The 21,335-nt window shown below is 62.2% G+C and overlaps 1 protein-coding gene across 5 annotated transcripts in view; it reads left to right on the top strand.

Annotated features, from left to right (window-relative positions):
• The window catches only part of PRDM16 (PR/SET domain 16), a 315,844-nt gene that overhangs the window by 84,190 nt on the left and 210,319 nt on the right, over positions 1 to 21,335 (top strand). For all 5 annotated transcript variants that reach the window (XM_047869965.1, XM_047869963.1, XM_047869964.1 and 2 more), the window contains exon 2: positions 16,177 to 16,526. In XM_047869965.1, the coding sequence (XP_047725921.1) occupies positions 16,177 to 16,526 (350 nt within the window). The remainder of the gene's footprint in view (positions 1 to 16,176; positions 16,527 to 21,335) is intronic.

The raw sequence follows: 21,335 nt of genomic DNA, 5'->3' as shown, positions 1-21,335 counted from the left end.
GGCAGGGGGTGTCGGATCGGCAGGGTGGAGCCCTCCGTAGCCCCTGGCCCTTCCTGTGTCCGGGTCTGAGGGCTATACTGCAGCCCCACCTTACTTTCCGTTTGGCTGAAATTCATTAACTGCCAGGAAATCATGGATTTCCAAACCCAGCTCTTGCCACGGCCTTCCGCTTAAGCAGAGAAAATCAAATTGGTGCATGCACCTAACGAGAAACAGCCTCGGAGAGCTCCGCGAGGAAGGCGGGCCGCCGGCTCTCCCGGCATGGCGGGTGGCAGACACCCCCCGGGGTCCGCGCCAGGTGCCGGGGGCCGGCGGTCTGACTGCGGCGAGCAACCGTGAACACGCTCCGAAGCCGTGTCGGGGCACCTTGGAGAATTCCGGAAAGGAGAATGGGCCCCCAGGTCCACGGTGGGCCGGGCTCACGGGAGCCGCCGGCCGCCTCACTTCCCTCGCGAGCCCACTTGGTCAGGGACACGGCCCCGGGACGGCGCTTCACCGATGGCCGTGGCCTTCTCTGCAAGCGAGAACGGGCTCTGGGAGGGAGGCCCCTGGTGCCCGGTGGGGGCCGGGCCCTGGCCAGAGCCTCCCCGTGGTCAGCAGGAGGCGGGCCGAAGTAGGGGTGGGGCTCAGGCCAGCTTCGTGGCCTCTCGAGTGAACTCAGGTCTCTGTGCCGTGGGACGATCACCAGGCCAGACGTTCTGGGTGGTAACTGTGTCCCCAGGGTGCTCAGAAGTCCGTCGCCTGTGTTAGCTCACCTCCTGCTCTGACCAGCCCTTGTCGGAGCATCCCTGCTGTGCACATGCCGCCCGGATGCCCAGAGACCTCAAGGCCCTTGCCCGAGAACGCACAGCCAGATGCTGTAGAATAAGGCTGAAAACTGTCCTCTAAGCCACCACTCAGTCCTGCCTCCCCGTCAGGAGGACTCCCGAGGACTTAACACCGAGCTGGTGGCAGGCAGCCTGGACTCATTCGGTGCCGGTCTACACTCCACTGGTGCCACCACTGGCCCCAGACTGGAGAAGGCAGGTTCAAGGGTGTTATCAGGAGAAAAGGAAGGAGAAGGCTCTTTCTGAGAGCCAGGGTGAAGGCCTCTGTCCCCGGCCTCCACGCAGCACGAGAAGCTCTTACGTGAGAGGAGTTTCTAAAATGGGCCCCATCCAAGGCCAGCCCGCCAGTCGGCCATCAGTCGAACCGGAGGTGCCCAGTTGGGGGGCCCCGGTCCCTGGGGCCGTGGGCCCGTGTGGGCATGCGGCTTTAGGGACAGGCCCCATCTGGAGGCAGGAGGTCGATGGTCACCAGGGTCAGCCAGCAGGGGCGGGTGGGGGGGGACACAGTCTGCCCACCGTGACTGCTGACCGAGGTGGGGAGGGGAACCCGCCTTGTCCCCAGGCCCGTCCACTGCGGGACACGGCACCAGCATCCCACGCGGGAGCACGTGGCTGTCTCCGGCCCCGTGACAGCCACCGTGAACGGAACAGGTGGGAAGATTGTTGAGGCTCGTAAATTAGTTGCTAATGAGGAAGATTAGGAAATTTGCTGAGGCATAAACAATGAGAAGCCCAGAGAAAGAAGATAAATGGGTCCGGAGGTAGTCCCTCCCCACCCCCGCCCGCGTGCTTTCAAACTCTGGGTTAGACCGGACGGAAACACAGATCCGGAGGCCGGGTTAATGGGAAGAAATTGGTTGAAAATGTAGAGACAATTAATCGGATTAATGCGCCAAAGTGGCGAAGGTGGCGTCCGGGAACCCGGGCGAGGGGCCGACGTGACGGGGCCGCCTGCCCCCTGCCCGGCCCGTGCCAAGGGCTCTGCACACTGGTCCCTGCAAGGACCCGGCGGGTGGGCCCGAGGCTCCTCTCCGCAGAGAAGCTCCACAAGCAGGTGTATCGTCCAGCCGACACAGAGCCCGGAGAGCCCCCTGCCGACCCACCCCCTGGGTTCCGGGACCCGCAGCAAAGCGCCTGGGGGGAGCTCGAGGTGGCTGCCCGGGGCTCTCCCATCGCCAGAGACTGGCTGTTCTTGTAAGAAGGAGACCCTTCGGGAGCCACGTCCAGCCCAGGGAGTCGCCCGGCCCCACACGCAGCCAGTGCAGGGCACCGTCCCTCGGACACGGGCCTCAGTTGTCCCTAACACCGCTTGCCCCTATCAGCAGAACCCACAGATTTGGGACCTCAGGAGCGACTGAACTTCGGGACATCCGCTTCCGAGATCTGCCCCGTAGGCCTAGCATTCCAAGTACATATGGCTAGAAAATATTCTCACAAAGCTGACCAACAGCCAAAGGAAACACCCTTTGTGTAACTGAAGCCGACTCTCCGGCGGCTTTCTTGGGGACATCGGGGCCGGGGCACAATTGCACGGGGCTCAGAGCCCAGAGCAGTGGCCTGGTGGCAGCTTGGACCAGATTCCGGTCCCCACTCTGCGCACCACCAGATTACTGTCTGGGGCGGGTCGGGGCTTATCTGTGCCTCAGTTTCCTCCTCTGTGTAATGGGGGTAATATTGGGCCTTCATCCTGGGGTTACTGGCGAGATCACTGGCGGCCAGCGCATCGCTGTTGGTCGCGACCTGGACCAGGAGAGTGACACAGAACCAGACAACGAAGGAAGGAAAACCTTGGGACCCATCACACCGGGCCCGCCCAGCCCCGTGTCACCGCGCCAGCTCTTGGCGCCCTCTGGCCGGCGTCAGGGTCTTGGGGGGAAGGAAGGGAAGGGACCGGCGTCGGCTCCAGCCCCTGGCGCCTCTCGGAGCAGCTCTCCTCTGGCTCCCGGTCCCGGGCCGGCCGCGCTCCGGTCAGCAGCAAGCTACTGCCTTGTCAGGGTGATTAATAGTGGTGGGGATTGTCGTTAATTCACTGCCTAATGACTGCGGCCGGCGTGCTCCGAGTAATCGGGTGATGTATGTGGGGAGCGCCCACCTCATGGCAGAGGTGAAAATCATTTCGACAAGTCAAATATTGTCACAGGGAGCAAATGGTTCTCCCTGTTAATAAAAATTAATGAATTTCTTTCTTTCTTTCTTTCTTTCTTTCTTTCTGTCTTTTTTTTTTTTTTTTTTTTTCTCGCCACTGGCCTGCTAAATGAAACTGCAGACTGGCTGAGCCGGACGATCGTGCGGACTGAGGCACTTTATTTGATGGTTGAAACTAGAAACGTCTTTATTAGGGCAAAATGCAGCCAGAGGGCCAGGGTGGCGCCTGCTGGGGGGTAGGGGCCAGTGAGTGGCTCCCCCAGGTCTGCGGGGGCTTTCCTGCGTAGAGAGTAGGGACCCCCGTGGCTGATGGCTCGTCCCTCCTGTCTGCAGCCCCACGTCCGGGCAGCGCGGCCATGCAGGGAGGGGGGGCGGTCTTCCCAGCCCCTTGAGAGCCGAGGCTCGAGAAGGCATCACTGTCCTGTGGGGCCGGTGGCTCGGACCCCCTTCCTAAACCGGGGGGATGGCGTGCCTCCGAAGATCGCATCCCTGCAGCCCCCACCCCTGGAGCCCCCCATGCTTTGCTGGGGACCAGGGTGGCCCAGGGAGCCGAGGGGGCCTCCAGGGAGGGGAAGGGGGCAGAGGACACACGCCCACCCCGGCAGCAGGACGCCCCGCCCCTTCTGGCGGGCCCCAAGGCCACCCCGGGCCCGCCAGGACCCTGTGTCTCAGGCCGCCCCAAGGAGACCCGCCTTCTGGGTCGAGGGGCAGGTGCTCTGGAGTGGCTTTCTTCCTCTCCTGATTTTTATTTCAGGGCAACATTTGTTTCCTTGCGGCATGACTTACTCCGGCCTGTGAATGGCAGCCACAGGCCCAGTTGGTAGGAACTGAGGAGATAAATATGTCTATAAATAGTTTGGTGGCGGTTGTCGGGGCTGTTTGCTCAGCATTAACCCGTTCCTCCTCCACGGTGGCGCCCGGACGGGGAGGGAAGCAAAGCTGAGGGCAGAAGTGGGGAAGCAGGAGCCGTCCTCTCCCCGCCGCGCGCCTGTGGGGTGGCCCCGGGGGCCTGCAGAGCCTCGGCCTCTAGCCCCCGAGTCCTCTGCACCCTGGTGGCCGTCCACCAGCAGGCGCAGCTGGGCCCGCCTCGGCTCGTGCCCTCAGCACGCGCCCCCAGCACCCTGTTTAGGCTTCTGCGTCTGTGGAATGGTGTGTTTTTGCGCGTTGGGAGGGTCCCTTCCCCAGACCAGTCCCTGTCCCGGGCTAAGCTTGTTCCTGGACTCCTCCTCCCCTTCCTCCATCTGGGGCGTCCTGGAGTCCCCAGTGCCCTCGGGCCTGGACCCCAGCGCCCCGGCAGAGGGTGGGAAGAGCCCAGGCAGCCTCCAGAGGAGGGAGCAGCCATGAGGTCCGGCTGCCAGCACAGCACCCAGAGCCTGGCGTGCAGGGGCGAGGACGGCTCAGGGACGACTGCAGGCCATGCTGGTCGCTGGTGCAGCCTGTGTTTGCTGGCGGGCCCCGGAGGTAGGGGCTGTGTCCCCATGTGCAGGTGCACCGTCACTTAGAATCCCCGGACAGGCTGGGTCTGGGTGGGAGACGGACGGAGAGCCTGCCCTGTTTGTAGGTCCCGAGCGAGAATCAGCTGGGGTGAGGAGGCAGAGGGCGCGGGGCCGGCCGGGGGCGCTGTTGATGGAACCCCGTTTCACTTTGGTGGGATAGCCTGTGAGCCCCTCTTCCCCGGGGGCTCTGCTCGTGCCTCAGTGCACTGTGATCTCAGACACCTGCCCACCCACGCGCACGGCAGCCTTCTCCACCAGACCCCGGTGCCCAGCGGCACACGGGTGGAGACACAGATGTGGTCCGGCCGCACCGTGGAGGATGACTCTGCCTTAAAAACGCTGCCACCCTGCCGCAACATTGAAGGTGTCTCGAGCTCGTGAAATCATCCAGAATCCAAAGGGCGGATCGTATAGGACTCCACTCGGAGGAGGTCCCTAAAGAACCAGATTCAGGGACAGAAAGGGGAAGGGGGGACCCCAGGACCTGGGGCGGGAATGGGGAGGGAGGGTTTCGTGGGGACAGAGTCTCGGTTTGGGAAGATGAGAGAGGGTCCAGAGAGGGATGGCGGGGGTGGTGGCACAGCAGTGGGGGCGCACTTACACCCCTGAACCGTGCACTTGAAATGGTTAAAATGGTGATGTGTCTTTTACCACAATTTTTAAAAAGCACACTCTTTTGTTGCCAGATGTCAGGTTACATATGGAGCTGGTGTCTGGGGCCAACCTCCCTTGATATTTGGGGGGGTCTTGTCGGCCGGGGACCCCCCCCCACCAGCATATTAACAATGCAGACGTGAGGGTTCTGGGGGAACGCCCCTGCTCGGCCGCCAGCTCACACAGTGCTTAGCACGGGGGCCAGGGAGAGTCGGCTGTGATTTAGAAGAAAAACAGACAGATTTGAGCAATCCATGGGCTACCTCGCTGCCCCCAGGGCTCGGGGAAGTGGTATATTAACCAAGGAATAAAGGAGAGGAAGAAAAAAGGCCAAATCACATCTCCCTGAAACAAAGAGGCTTTTTACCAGGAACAAGCCTTGATAAAAATTACAGTGGCATCGCAAGCCATTCAGCGCCTGCCCGGGGCGGTGGAGGCAGTGAGGAAATAGGGGTATGGGGCTTGAAATAGGAACACTGCCGTCCCTGGAGCTTTGCACGGATAAATAATCGTCTTAGAATAATGCACTCGCTTTAAGCAGGGGCCAGGTGGTCCGGGCTGCTGGGCAGAGCCCCCCGCGGCCCTGTGTCAGCTCGGCCGGACAAGGGACTCGGGGGCTAGGGAGGAGCGTCCAGGGCCATGGGCTCCCGGGGCCCTGTCTCAGCAGGCAGCCCCTGGGCACCCAGGCCTGGCTGCGGCGGGAGCTGAGGAGGGCGGGGGGCCCCGGGGCAGGGGCAGGTGGTATGGGCTGTGAAGCAGGCCCAGGGCCCCGTCTGCTGCTGTGTGTGGTGGGGCGGGAGGGCAGGAGGAACCCCTCTGGCTCCCCTTCTGGATTCACAGGCCGGCCCCCCGGGAGGTACAGCTGACCCTGGAGTCTGTGGACTGTGACAGCAGTCTGGAGGCCGGTTCGTGGGATGTCCAGTCTCCCAGGCTCGGCGCTGTTGCTCCAGCTCCCCGCTCCGGCAAAGGGGCTCAGCTGGGCCCCGCATCCTCTAGAGCATCGGTTTCTTTATCTGCGAAATGGGCAGGCTGAACCGCTTCATGGAACCATGGCAGAGGAAGGACAGAGGGCATCTGGAGGGGCGACGGCGGTCCCCAGGCCACCCCCCCGGAATGCTGTGACGGAGTACCGCAAACGGGGGGTGGCTGAAAACCACAGAAGTTGATTTGCTCGTGTTCTGGGGGCCTCTGGGATCACGTGGCCATGCCCCCCCCCCCCGTGTGTCTCCCTGTGTCTCCTCTTCTGAGGACACCTGGCACGTTGGACAGGAACTCACCCCAACACCCTCATCTTGACCTGCTGCAAAGACCCTGTCTCCAAATGAGGCGACGTTCACGGGACCGGGGTTGGGACAGAACATATCTGTTTGGGGGACACATTTCAACTCACATAGTCTTGGGAGCTGCCCCATGCTGGGGACATCCTGGGGACTGTCCGGGGTGGGCGGTGGGAGGTGGTGGGGACCATTCCCGAGCCGGAAGGCCTGGACCTGTGGCTGTGGGCGCCGGACAAGCCGCTGGGCTGTTCTGACCTCACCCCAAAGAGGAGGCAGCCCCGGGGCCTTCCCTGCCTCACCCAGCGCCGGAGGTGAAGAGAGAGCAGGCATGAAGGTCAAGAGGCCGCCATGCCCGCCATGCCTCGAGACTGGGGAGACGAGGGAGGAAGCCCCACCTTTGTGGGGAGGTTTCCCTGCAGGAGCAGCTCCGAGAGGGCGGTGAGCCCAGCACCGTCACCATCCCAGGCTCCCGCGGACCCTAATGACGATTCTGCGCCATCGGCCCTGCAGCTGGGGCTCGCTGCCCTCCGGTCCCTGTGGGCAGAGTCCCGGGCGTGGGTTTGAGAATATAAGCGACGATTGATTATTATTAATATTTGGCATGTTTGCAGAAACGTCTTTTCTCGGTGCTATTAGTCTGCCGCGGTAATAGCAGCCGCACTACCGCTCTGGGCTGGCGGCTGCGTGGCGAGGGGAATGCCAATGAGCCGCGGGCCTGAGGCCGCCTGGTCGGGAGGTGGGTCCCCGGGCGGCGGCGGCTCCTGGCGGGGGCGGTCCTGGAGGCGAGCCCCCGCGTTTGCTGTGGTCCAGGAAAGTGCAAGAACCCTGGGGAGGCAGAACCCCCGACTCCCGCCTCCCTCTCTGGCAAACCGTTTCCAGGAGCAGGTCTGCAGTTCCAAGACCCCTTCCAGCGATGAGGGGGCTTCTCCTCGAATGGCCGCACCCCACAGAAATCCTCCGAGAAACAGACACATCTCATTTCCCAGGGTGGGGGGGCTTCCGTAGACCCAGCCTGACTGAGTGCGCGTCTCCTTCTCCCGGCGATGTGACAGCTCATGCGGACTTCCAGGCTCTGAAGCAGGGGGAGCTTTGGGGGGGTCTCGAGGGGCCCAGTGCGGAGTACTCCTCCCTGCTTGGTTGGAGAAGTCAGGGTCAGAAGATAAGAACTAAATTCCCACCTTATTTCTCCACAAAGAGCTCAGGGAGAGGGCAGGGCAGGCTCGGGCTGAGCCCCAGCATCACAGAATGCTCACCTCACCCCTGGAATGCTGGGCCAGGCGGGTGGGTGGAGGGAGGGCAGTCCTGAAGGAGCAGTAGAGAAACTGGCCCCCTTCCCAAGGTGGGGGCTGGGTGGAGCAAACCCAGGTATTCGTCCCAGATTAACTAATCAGAGTCAAGAGGGAGAAGAGCCATGGAGTCATGTTAATGGGACTCATCCTCAGGGAAAGAAGCAGTGACACTCCTGCCTTCTACCTTTACTGTTAAGAATTGCCCTCAAGATTGTCCTCACATCCATCCGTCCGTCCATCCTTCCATCCTTCCATCCATCCATCCATCCATCCTTCCTTCCATCCATCATTCCATCCATCCATCCTTCCTTCCATCCATCCATCCATCCATCCTCCCATCCATCCACCATTCATCCATCCGTCCGTCCATCCATCCATCCTCCCATCCATCCACCATTCATCCATCCTTCCATCCATCCATCCATCCATCCTTCCATTCATCTACACATTGACTCATCACCCTCCCATCCATCCATCTGCCCAGTCATCTTTCTACCTACCTACCCATTCATTCATACATCCGTCTATCCATCTTTTCATCCACTCACCCACCCACCCATTCCTCCACCATCAAGTTATTCATTCACTTCTTGTATGTCTTCCATGGGGCATGAGGGAGGCCATCACTAAATGTTGGGACACTTTTTTAGGTGTGTTCTCACTGTAGCTGGAAACTTGTGGCATCTGAGAGCTTTAGAATCAGGACTGGGCAACCCCCCCGCTGGGCCCTGGCTGCCGCTGTGGCCATGAGCAAGTGGGTATTCCTTGAACTTTCCTGACTTGATATACAAAGTGGGGGACGTCTCAATTCTGCCTCCCCTGAATCTAGGGCAGTGCTGGCTGCATGCTCCCTGGGCCCCATCAGCACCAAGCAGCCTGTGAAACCCCAAGGCCAAGCTGCCTTTGGTGCCCACAGGTGCCCACAGGTGCCCACAGCCTGCAGAACCAAGGAGAAGAAAATGCTGTGAGCAGGCCCGCCTGTAGTTCCCCAGTTGCTTCCAGAGCCCCTGCTGAGTGGTTCTAGAATTGAACGGTGTGCTTGTCCACGGTCTCAGGGCTGTGATGGGGACATTCTGCTTTCCACACTGCCAACCCTCACATTCTGTACATAAGCTGCCCCGAACCGAGCTGATACCTGTAAATGCCGCTTCTGGGGAGGCCCGCTGAGGTGTCTCTCTACCCAGGGCACAGAAAGCTGGCCTTGGCCTTGGGGGTGGTGCCCTGTGCTCCTCCAGGCTCTCCCTGGCAGACACCATGGTCTGGGGCCGTTGCTAGTGGCTGCCGTGATGGCGACTTCTGGCCCGGGGCCCACACTGACCCCGGGGAGGGACACACTTCCCAGAGGCCTGCGGTCCACCCGTGGGGGCCTCCACGTACGACCCCGTGTAGACCACCCCCCGCCACCAGCAGTGCTCAGAAGAGAGGGGCACTTAGAGGTACGGTGGCGGTGCTGAACTCCGTCACCTGGCGGAGACCCCGTTGATGACAGCAGGCAGCTGGGGGCCCAGAGCTGTGGGCAGGACAAGGGGAGCCCTCAGCACCGTCCTTGGAAGTCTCTCTTGCGCTCGGGCCCGGGGGGACGCGGGCGGCTTCTTTGCCACCTCCTCTGTAAGTGCCTCCAGCAGAGGAGCACGGATACCAATTCCCTTCTCTCGGGACCCGACGGGGTGACCGGTAGCTCGAACAAATGTGCCAGGTTTCGGGGCTGGTTGGAAGCGGGTCAGAGCTGAGTGGGTCGGGGCCGTGTGGACAGGCGCTGGTCCGGATTTTCAGGGTGACTTTCTGGATGTTTTAAGGACACGCGGCTCCTTCCGTGTTAGACCCCGTCTGCCCGACATGCACTCCACCGTTTCAGCCCATCTGGTGCGGGCTGGCCCCTCACTTGCGGGTGCCCACGGACCCCCCTCGCCCACCCCGTTTCAGCCTGGGCGGGTCTGGAGCGGGGTCGGGGGACTGCTGGGGCTGTTGGCTTAGGGACTCCAATCTGAGAGAGGGGCAGGACACCCCCAAAGCATCCAGCAGCTGGGTTCACCTGGCCTGGCAGGGCCACCCATCACCAGGAGCCTCCAGGGTTTGCCCAGGGTCACTGCTCTGTGTGGGCGCTCAGAGGGCCCGTCCCCTGCCGCTCAGCAGCTGGCCTTCTGGGCCGGTGCGGTCCTCCCCTGCAGGGCGCTCGGGGCCGCTGGTGGGCACGACTTCCTTCTCTGGGCACGGTTCCCTGAGCACCTCGGCCTGACCCACAGCGGGATGCCATGCCTGTGGGCTTGCCTGCGGTGACATTTAGGTCCTGCCCTTGCTCCTGAGTCCACCTGGGGTTCCCCAGACCGGGGACGACCGTCAGATTGGCTTCCAGCTCAGTGCAGTTTACTGTGACTCTGATTCTTTTGACTCAAGAAGCGTCCTCATGTCTGTTAAGTGGCTGTGCCAGCAGGGCACCAGGAGTGCCCACAAGAAACCGCGGCCTCTCTGACGGGGCGGCCGTGGATCTCTGGGTTTGGAGGCGGAGTGCCCCCGGCCCAGAGCCGCTGCGGTGCCCCACGGGGGCCAAGAGTGCTCACTGCACCCTGTCCGACTAGGGAGGATGTCTGTCACAATGTTCAGCCCCAGATGTGTCCCCAAGAGCTTTGGGGAGCCGGCCGGGCCCGGGCCTGGAGCATCGTTGTCACCTGCTCAGGGACAGGTGGGTCCGGAGGACGGGAGGGGCCACCCAGGCCAGGCTGCTGGGGGTCCTCTGAGGACGAACATGGGAGGTGGCTTTGAGCTTTGAGCTTTGAGGGCTGAGGCCAGCAACAGGGCCTCTTGGGGCTTGGTTCTGTGGAGTGACAGGGACGGTTTCCTCCATGGGCTCTGTGGGCCCCACGAGGCGGCTGCAGCCGGCAGGCCGGACCCCGGGGCATCCAGGAAGCAGGTGCGCCACCCCCCCTCCTCAGGGCCAGGCCGTGGTCAGCCTGCGTGTCCCCACTGGGCAGGACTGTCCACCCCCAGGTCTGTGGGGCCGGGGTCCGCACACCGAGGCCCTGTCCTGAGCAGCTCAGCTCCTGGGGGCCGTGGCAACTCCTCCCCTCCTCTCCCCATGGTCCTTTCTCCCCCCCAGTTCCAGACGTTGGTGCCCCCTCGAGAGTCACCATCAGATCAGCCGAGGACACTTTGGTTTTGACCGCAGACCCCGAGGTGATCGGCCCTCGCTGGGCGGGGTCCACAGATCTAGCTGCCGGTCCCCTGAGGCTGGGCCCGTCCCAGACCAGTGGGGATGGTGTTTACGGATGTTTCCCGGCCTGTAAAGCGGGCAGCTCAGCAGCAAGAAGGTGGTGCCTGTGAGGCGGCTGCGCCCCTCCTCCCACCGCGTATGGGGCCGACGAGGGTGGCCTTCGGGGCACTGACCTCTCCATGCCCTGCCTGTGTTCCTGCATCTGTGCTGCCGGGTGTGGGCCTTTCTCGGGACGGCCGCTGGCCTCCCCACTCCCCCGGGGCCCCTCCTGAGATGCAGCAGAATTTCGGGGTTCGAGGAGTCCAGCGGGAGCTTCCCAGGAAAGCTTCAGACTTGGGGTGAATCCAGCGACCGCCTCGAGGCCCCACGCACCACCCGGTCCGCCACCCCCTGGGGGCCTCCTGAAGGTGGGGTCCGCGTTCCCGACCCGAACTACAATGGCAACAGCACACGGGGTTTCTGAGAATTAGTATTTTCGGATCACCATGGCATCTTGTGATGACGCCCAGTCTTCTGACGAACGCATGATGTTGGGTCCGTCTTAACTCGGGGGAACAGGCTCACAGACGTCCCGTCGGGCCGCGGGCTCCCACCGGACCTGCCCCTGAGAACTTGTCGGGGGCACCGGGGCGGGAGGGTGTCAGGCCCGAAGGGGAGAAGGGGCAGAGTTCAGGGGCTCAGTCACAGGGCCGGGCGCTGGGCGCCTCGCCGGCCTCCCCGTCCCAGCCCTGCCCCAACGTCGGCACCAAGTGTGACCCAGACGGCGTACCCGGGTCCCGGCGGATCGGCACAACCTTTTGTGCCGACGGGCAGGTGGGACGCGGTGGGAACTCGGGGGGCGAGGTCCACACCTCCCGGCTCCCGCCTGCATTACAGGGACCCTCCCTGGTGGTTTCGCTCACGGGCTGCCTGCCGGTCCGTCCATGTGTGCCCTCGTGAGAAAAGGGTCCCCTTTCTTGGGTTTACTGGGGACACAGCTGTCACCCTCAGAGGCTGGTTTTGTTGTTTTAAAGCATCACCTCCCTGCCCCCCCCCCCCCCCGCACCCGGCGCCGAGGCATCTGTGACAGGAGAGAATAGTTAAATGTGCTCTCGCGTAAACCGCCAGAGCCGAGGGAAGGACCTGGGATGTGCACGCAGGTGGGACACAGAACGGCCGTTTTCTGGAGGAGGGGCTCTTTTAACAGAGATTTTAATTGAAATAATGTGCGTTCACACACAGCTGTAAGAATAAACACACAGAGGGGCGCCTGGGGGCTCCGTCGGTTGAGCGTCCGGCTTCGGCTGAGGTCACGATCTCACGGTCCGTGGGTTCGAGCCCCGCGTCGGGCTCTGTGCGGACAGCTCGCAGCCCGAAGCTGCTTCGGATTCTGTGTCTCCCTCTCTCTCTGCCCCTCCCCTGCTCACGCTCTGTCTCTCTCTCTCAAAAATAAACATTAACAATTTTTTTAAAAAAGAGTAAACACACAGAAATGCCGGGTACCCTTTGCCCTGTGACCCCCAGGGGTACCTCTGTAGCATGACACCCACAGGGACGTGATGTAGGATGCGGACACAGCACACCTCCCCAGGCGCGGGGTCTGACCCGGGCCCCCCCCCAGCGTTTAGCTCTAACCCCGGGGAGGTCCGCGGACGCAGCACCACAGCCGGGATACAGGCCCACGGCCGCCCCGGCCCCTAAGGACGCCTCGCCTGGTCCTCTGCTGACCCTCGGCCGCCCTCTCCCCCCGTGAGCGCCCATTTTTAGCGGGCCCTGGGGCCACCCCCAGTGTGAAGTCCGCCCCTCTCCAGGAGCCCGTCTTCTTCCCCTCGACCCCACAGTTTCCAGGAGCAAAAGCATACAAGTGGCAGAAGCAGCCCTCCTCCCTCGCTGGGCCTCCCTGCGCCGAAGGAGCCCGCGTGGCGGCGGGGTGGGCCTGCAGGGGTGCGGGGACGCGGGGAGGGAGCCCCAGGGAGGTGGTGTGAGCACGCGTCCCCATGGGCTGGCGCGGCCACCTCAGGTGTCCAGAGGCAGAAACCTCTGGGGCAAAGAAACCGTGTTCCGGAGGGCAGCGAGCCCGGCGGGGGAGAGCTGGTCCTGGATGGCGGTCGGGCAGGGTTCCCCATAGTCCCTCACGGGGCCCGCTGGCAGTGGGCAGTGTCATCGTTCCCCAGAGGACAACGACGTCGCAGGCCAGCATCAGGATGTCCTTCGGGACCACCGTGGGGGCCGCCCGAGTACCATGCCTCAGCCTTGAAGGACAGAGGGCAAGGTGGCCCTGGTACCTCAGTCCCCCAGCCACAGGCAGAGGCTCCCACCCGGGGCACAGAGGTTCCCACGGGGTAGGGGGGTGCTGAGGACCTGGTGACTCCCAGCCGCTGTGGTCCAGACCTGGGGAGCGGCTAGGTTTCACTTCTCTGACCCGTTTGATGAGACCAAATGTCCATCGTGCGTGCACAGAACAGCACGTGACTGGCCTCCAAACGGGGTTTCGGCATGAAGTTCATTCACCAAGAGCTCAGTGACCCGGCTGGGACCCTGGCCTGGTGCAGGTGCCCGGGGGCCAAGGCTCAGGATGACTCGGCTGGCTCACTGGCTCCAGGCTCCTGCCCCTCCCCTCCCTTCCCCTCCCCTGCCCGCTTTTATTATTTGGGTAGGTCTCCCAAAAGAATTTTTAGGAGTGATGGACTCTGTCGTGAACCCTTAGCCTGAAATTACCGCAAAACCCAAATAAAGGACCTTGGCTCTCCCGACAAGTAAACAACACACATTGCACAGCCTATATTTCCAAAGTCATAAAAAGCTCATGTTCTTGGCTCTACGTCCTGACTTTCGAGAGAGGGCTGGCTGGAATGTGCTGGCCGTCCTGCGGGCCTAGGTGGCAGAGGCCGGGGGCAAAACGCCGCCCCGTCCCTGGAAATGCCCACCCTGCCCAGGGCAGACGGCTGAGGAAGGATGCTCTTTTGGTCCAGTGTCTCCTGGTGCTGGTTTGCTTGGGGACCCTGGGGAACTGGGCAGTTGGTGCTGGTCCTCCTGGAAGGCTCTCTCTCTCTCTCTCTCTCTCTCTCTCTCTCTCCCCCCCAACAGCAGGGGCCGCGGCTTGGAGACCTGGCTTCTCCTGGCAGCTTCAGGCAATCACTTAACCCCTGTGCCCGCCGGGGGGTGGGAGGCCAGCCATGTGCTGCCTGCCTTTAATCAGCAGGAAACACCACCTTTCTCTCCTAAACTGTTTGCTCGGCCAGTAAATTAAACATGCCTTTAAAGCCTTGATTTTCCTCCAGTAGGTGAAGAGTTTTGGGAAGTAGAATTCAAACAGGAAAAAATAAAAAAAAAATTAAAAAAAATAAAACCCAACGCCGAACGAGAGCCCTGAGCTGAATATGCACAGGATGGGGACCCCTCCCCACTTTCTGCGCTGGCAAAGCCGCGGCACCCCGAGGCTGGGGAAGCGCGCAGGGGTGCGGGGGGGGGCTCCCAACCTGGTTTTGTTTGTGAGCCCCGCGCAGTTACCAGTCCCAGATAATGAGGCGGCTTGTTAATTACCCCCCCTTGTAATTTACCTTTCTGTGGGGCGCAGTCGCGCGAAGGTTTATGGGGGTGTTCTTTCAAACCTAACGACCTGGATCTTCCCGGTGGAGGGAGCGGTAGCTGCGGGTCTGTTGTTGCGTTTTTGAAAGGAGCCTACGAGTCGATCAGAACAACCATTGGCCACTTAAAGCGGAATAATTACTTCTGTGAATGCTGCTAAATTAAATAAGTATTAGCCCCATGATTTTTTTTTTTTTTTTTTTTTTTGTCTTTTCAAGACTTTGGTTTCTTGTGAAAGAAAACGTTTTCTTACTTCTCGGGCGGATCTGTTTGCAACCAGCGTGAGGACCCTGAGGTCACCGTCCCCGTCCCTGTCCCCCCCACCCCCACCCCTCAGGAGACTCTTGCTCCAGCAGCCACGCGGGGGGCGGGGGGGGGGGGTGCTGGGGCAGGGAGGGGCGTCGAGGCAGAAGCAGCCAGGTCGGAGGTCAGCGGCGCCCTCACCCCTCCAGCCCTCCTCTGGCTCCCCGTGCCGCGCGGCTTGAGCACAAATCCCCCTCCTGAGTGTGAACGGTCCCTTTGGCACATTCACAAAGGTGTGTGACCACCTCCTCCCTCTCGGTCCAGAACGTTTTCTTCCCCCAGAGGAGCCCCCGTGCCCATTATTCAGCCCCTCCTGGCCCTCCTCCCTCCCGGCCCCCAGCAACCACTATTATGAGCTCTGTCTCTATGGATTTGCCTTTTCCGGATGCTTCTACAAGCGGATCGTGTGGGTCGCACCCTGTGTGCTCTGTGCCTGGCCCCCTCGGCCGAGCAGCACGTCTGCTGGGTGGGGGTCAGCCTTTGTTCCTCTTGTGTCTGAGTAATATTCCGCTGCGTGGATGGACAGTCCGTTTGTCTGTCTGAGGACGGACACAGGGTGTTTTGTGCCCTTGGGGACTCCGCATAAGCTGCCGTGGCCACCCAGCTGTCTGGGTCCCCCTTTCCCGTTCTATGAGCAGAGCCGCTGTCCTGGCTGACCCCACTCCTCCCTTGGCCCGCTTCTCACCGTCTCTTCCGTGCTTCAGGCCTGCTGTCTGTCCAGGTGGCAAAATCTTGGCCCCAACCCTCTCTTAGGGTGGACCCCAAGAGAGGCCTGCACCAGACAGGCGGACCCCGTGACCTGCAGCCCCGAGACCTGCAGCAAACCTCTGTCTTAACTTGGCCCCAAGGTCACCGGGCTCTCAGGGACCCCATCCCCAGGGCCCCCGGCCCCACCAAGGTGCTGCCCAGGTGTCGGGGCAAATTTCATATAATCCAAATCCCAAGAACCCGAGACATGTCTCCGACCCCTAATTTCCAAGGCTACACGGCAACCAGAATGGTCCGGAAGGAATCGTTCACTCCCGGCCCTGGGTAGGGTGCCCCCTGTGACGGCTTTCCCCACCGCTCCCAAACTCGTGGAGCGTGGGCAGCCCCTTGCCTCGCTTTCCCAAAGCAGAAGGGGCAGACGCGTCCTCTGGTGGCGGCGTGGGGCCGCAGGGAAACGCACACCTCTGCTGTGCCGTGTGGTTCCGAACCCCGGTTCCCAAAGGAGCCCCGCAGAGCCGCGTCCCCGGAGGGAGGGCCGCTTTGTGCCGGGCGGGGCAGAGCGGACGCGTCCTGGGCAGGGGGTGGCGGCGGCGGCGTCTCGGAGCCCGCGGCCCCCATCCTGTCCTGTGTCCCGGGGGCCCCCTGAGGGTCCCGCACGGGGAGGGTGTGCCACACAGCCTGACGCTGCATTGTCTCCTTCAGGTGACGGCGACATTGTAAATAACATGCACGAGCCTGACCCAGACCTGCTGGCTGGCGAGAGCGCGGAGTACGAGACCGAGGACAGCGTCGTGTCCCCCACCCCCATGGGGCCGCCGTCCCCCTTCCCCACCAGCGAGGACTTCACCCCCAAGGAGGGCTCGCCGTACGAGGCCCCCGTCTACATTCCTGAGGACATTCCCATCCCGCCAGACTTTGAGCTCCGAGAGTCCTCTATCCCAGGGGCCGGCCTGGGGGTCTGGGCCAAGAAGAGGATGGAAATCGGGGAGAGGTTTGGCCCGTACATGGTGGCACCGCGGGCCACGTTGAAGGAGGCCGACTTTGGATGGGAGGTGAGCATTCCCGTGTGAGCGTGATTGATCACGGCCATTTATCTTGTGTTCCATCTATTTATAAAGCCGGGCTGAGCAGCGCTGCCCGAGGCGGGAGGCTCGGCCGGAGAGAGCGCTCGAATGTCACATTTCCCAGGCTTATTTGGTCCTGCAGCTCGCATGACGCGAGTCCGCAAACATCAGCGGTCCTCGTGGGCGCCTGTCAGCCCCCGTGCCTGCTCTCTTCCCGGAAATGTGTCTTTAATGAGCTCATGTCTTAAAACACCCCCGTGCTCCCCGTCTGGACCTGAGGTGCTAAGGCCGTGGTCTCTGCAGAGCCGTGCAGATTAATGGAATGTCCCAGAACAGGAGTCTCCACTCTGGGGAACGCTCCTGCACTGTGTGCCTGGTGGCTGTGCTGCCCCCAGAGGGCCCTGCACCTCACCCCAAGCCCCCGCCCGCCGTGGCCTGCTCAGCCGGGGCCCCCACCTCTCGGGCAGCGTGGGGCGCGCGTCTCATCCGGCCAGGGAGGGGTGTGTGCTGATTCGCTCTCCCTCACCATCTGGGCCCGGCTTGCTGGTTCCGGAGCCCGCGTACGGTCAGGAGAGGGGAGACCGTTAGGTGAGGGGTGCCGATGACCCCCAGAACATCCCTCCCCCTGCAAGTTATCTTAGGCCAGGAGGGACGCCGGGCCCCAGCTTGGGGGTCTCTCAAGATGGTCTTCATGGGGACCACGAGCCCCACAAAAGCGTTCTCTGCACCGGCCCCAGCCGATCTGCTTCACGACAGCCGACGCGCGGTGGTATTTTCCGCAGAGACCCTGCCTGGGTCGAAAATGCAGACATAAACCCAGACCCTTCCACGGTGTTTGCTGCAGGTCAGCTCTTGGAAGGGGCGAACAGTCCAGGGAGGGAAGAGAGGCCTGCCTGGGGGAGACCAGGGGAGCGAGGGCCAGGGGAGGCCGTGCTCCCCACCTCTCAGGGCCTCTGGGAAAAGTCCCCAGCTCAGGCCCGTGTCTGCTCTCGCTCCGGAGGCTTTATGGTTTCTAAACGTTGCCCCCTGTGCCTACATTTCTCCCGGAGACCTGGGATGCCCACGTGTGTGCCCTGCTCCCCAGCCCTCGAGCCCAGGCGCCCAGCGCTGAGGACCTTCCGCAGCATCTCCAGGACGCTGGGTGTGCTGGTGCCCGTGGTGGTACCGGGGGAGGGGGGTCTCCGGCGGAAGTGGGGTCTCCACTCTGCACACTGCACACTGGGGTCTCCCTTTCTGCACACTGGCAGCCCGACCGCCCAGCAGGAGGCACGTGGGGTGTGGACGCCGGGCACACGGTGCACTGGCTGAGAGCCCCGAGCTCCGTGTGGGGCTTTGAGGGTTCAGACGAGCAGCGGGCTGATCAGAGGGATGAAGGAATGGGGGAGGCCGAACCCCCGGAGTGGGAGCCTGTCCGTCCCTTGGTGACGGGTGTGTGCTCCTCAAGGTCGGGGTCACCTTCACAGCAGATCAGGGCCTGGGAGCAGGGTGGGGCGGGTAGCGAAGGGGTTTGAAATCAGAGTCGTTCTGTGGGCACGTTGCTCTGGGGTGGCCCCTCGGGGGGCCAAGGAGAGCCTTTTCCCAGCAACGTGACAGGCAAGTGGCTTTGGCTGCAAGGTGGCCTTTTGCAGACCCTGCCTGTCCTGTCCTTCCCACCTGGCTTCCCCAGAGAGGAATTTAAGGCTGTTTTTCTGACACACTCAGAAGGATCCGGACTGTTGAATGAGCAGGTTGCTTTGAGAGGGCAGAGGTTCACGCGACAGGTGGGGCTTTGGACGACCTTGAGGCAACCTTGCTCTTGTCTGTGCTGATGCTCGTTTCTGTTTGCTCTTTCCTTAAAGAAACGGCCCCTATCGCTTATGCTCGCTCGGTGCCAGGCCTGGTACCTGCTGTCACTGTGATCTGCCCGGCGCCTGTTGACTTTTCGATAGTGCTTATTCTCCGCGTACGTGAGGGAACGTTCTCCCTCCCCGGCGCGCCCCCCGTTTTCGCAGCGGGCTTTGTTCCGTGCTCGTGACCTGACAGCTGCCTTTCATGCCAGCACTCAGGACTGTGTGCACAGCCCAACGTCCTCAAACAGCTTTCCAGACGCACCCCGGCATTATCTCGGCCGACCTCGTTCTCCCCGTGAGCTCAGGCGCCGCTTACCTGCCTCTGGGATCTGTCTTGGGGCTGGTGGCCTTCCGTCACACGGGGTCCCAGCCGTGTTTGTGCTGTGCCTTGCGACTGAGGACCGATGGCCGACTTGGGCGGGCAGCTTCCGTCTCCCCCAAGGGGAGAGAGGAGGAGGCAGGCACCCTGAAAACTCGGGGAAAACCCACTTTCCCCTGAAATACGTAAGGTCCGGGTGGCTTCTTTCTAGCTCCACGGACCTCCGTTTGGGGCTTGGGGACCGGAAAATTGATGTAACTAAGCCGCCCTTGCTGGATTCCCCACTGTCACCTGCAAACAGATTATTGCCCTTTTGCGTGACCCTGTACCCTCTTCTGGCAGGCCGGCCGGCCCGCCCAGGTGCCCCATCTCAGTTAGGCCCCGTCCTTGCCTGGGCAAACAGGGCCCCAGCCCGGGTCGCTCTGTGGCTCTGGACAGGAGAGGGGGCTCCGGGGAGCTCTGAGCCATGAATGCTAAAAGGCACTCTGACCTCGAAGACGCCCTCCGCGGGCCTTCTGGTCACAGCCAGGACGCTCCCAGGCCCGTCCCAGCGACAACACCCCAGTGCGCGCATCATCCTGCGGCGGCCCGAGTTTTAGACGCGTAACTGTTGGCTCTCGCGCCGGTATTTAAGTGTTACGGATCAGGGTGCTTTGATTTCGCTGCAATTTACGCAGGACTCATTTCCTGAGGAGAACCAGTGATGACGGGTTAGCTGAGATGACAGAGGAGATCCAGGGAAGACGGGGCACGGTCTGCGCCCCAGGGCAGGCGGGAGGGAGAAGCCAGAGGGACCCCGGACACTGGCCAGGCGTCCGCTGGAGGACTGGTTTGAAATCAAGGTCAAATAGGATATTCGTACCGTCATTTGGGGGCACCATGGCAACAATGTTCTTTCTACTCTGAGAACAACATTCTTCTTCCGGACCATTCCTTGGAAATCAGACCAAACGGTCCTGTTTTCTTTTCTCTTTTCCTGATGGACGCGGTGCCTGGCCACCGCGTGGTTTCTGGTGATGTGACCCTTCTGGCAAGAGCGCGTCTCCTGCCCACTGGGGCGCCATGGGTGACCTACGACCTTCAGGCTCCAGGTCACGGGGGCAGTAACGGGCATGCGTGTGGAGGTCCCTCCGACTGCCCCCTGCACCTCCCGTCCCACGCGCTCATCGGACAGTCAGTGACCCTGGACCTCCCTCCTCCTTGGTGGTTTGGGACACGGCAGGGAGTGACCCCCGCATCAGGAGTGTCCCCTGCATTCCAGCCCTGTGTCCAGATGGGAGTGTGGGGTGTGTGGCAACGGCCCCCAGGATCCGTCTCAGAGGGCGGTGGCCTGTCCCCCTGCCTGGGAAGGGGCCCAAACCCCCCGCCCCCTCCGCCCAGACGCAGCCTGCTGGCTAATACAGCCACCACTCACTCTGCCCAGAATAAATCACCCCGTGATTGCATTTGATTGCCCTGGGGTCTGAAAAAACAATGATTTTGATCATTTGTTGAGTAAATCATGACATTTATCATCGTGGGGCTTATTTTGCTAATTAAGAGCTGGCTGCGAGTGACAGCCGGAGGCAGTGGGCTCCTGGGGGTGCCACCTGCCCCCGGGCAAGGCCTGTGGCCGGTGGGGGGGGGCACCGTGCCGGCCCCTTGGGGGGGGGCAGGGACCGTCTTCACCCCGACACTGCCCGCGTTTGGCTCGTCGCCTCCTTGAGAGCCCGTCGTCTCCCCTGGAGAGCCAGCTGAGGGCAGCGTCCCCGGTGCCCGGAGCGTTGCCTGGCCCGTAACGGGCGCTTTAACATCAGCTGTTGAATAAGTGTGCCTGCCTCCCTGTAAGAGGCTGGGGGGAACTGTTAACGTGATTTGATGGGGCTTCATTTATCTGAAGAATTCACTCCAATGGGTTACCTCGCCCCTTGGCTTTACTTTCTGAACATTCACGTACGTGCTCATTTGGTCAGTCAACAAACAGGCCGTGTCTGGGCCGGGGCCACATGGGAAGCTCTGGGGTCACAGGGGAAAACGGCCCCGAGGCCGCAGGCTGCTCTGATGCTCCAACGCCTCGATCACAAAGCCCCCAGGCCCACTCCCCCACGGATCCCCGGGGGCCTGCTGGCAGGCTCTGCCGAGGGCCAGGACCCCCCTGCCCCCTGTAGACCCTGGGGTGCCAGGACATACCCAGAGAGGCCAGGCTGGGGGCGGGGCGGGGGGGGGGGGCGGGTTGTGCAGGCAAAAGCTACCACGCGGCCCTGCGCTCTCAGATGCTGAGAGATTGCCGTGCATTTAAGATCACATTATGATCCGGAACACACAGCCCTGGAGAAGGGCCCGGGGTGCAACGGAAGCTGACTCCCTGGGTGTCCGTGCTTGTCCACCTACGTGTATTTTTAGAAAAGCAATGATTTCTTTTCCAAGGTAGCTGCCGAGCATCCTTAAAACGACAGGAAATTCGGAGGTCTCAATTTGGACCCAAGTGGAGGCTGGCGATGAGGCCCAGTGGGCGTCCCGCTGGCTCCCCGGGCACTGGGCTGCCTCCCGCGTGGCCGAGCAGCCTCTCCCGCCTCCGGATGGAAGTCTCCGGGGGGCTTTCGGAGGTGCGGTGACACACGCGTGGAAGCACAGCGCCGACGACTAGCTTCTCCAGGGACCCGGGAGGCT

Source organism: Prionailurus viverrinus, chromosome C1, assembly GCF_022837055.1.
Source record: "Prionailurus viverrinus isolate Anna chromosome C1, UM_Priviv_1.0, whole genome shotgun sequence".
In the NCBI taxonomy this organism is placed as follows: Eukaryota; Metazoa; Chordata; class Mammalia; order Carnivora; family Felidae; genus Prionailurus; species Prionailurus viverrinus.
This window is presented reverse-complemented; position numbering and strand designations above follow the sequence as displayed.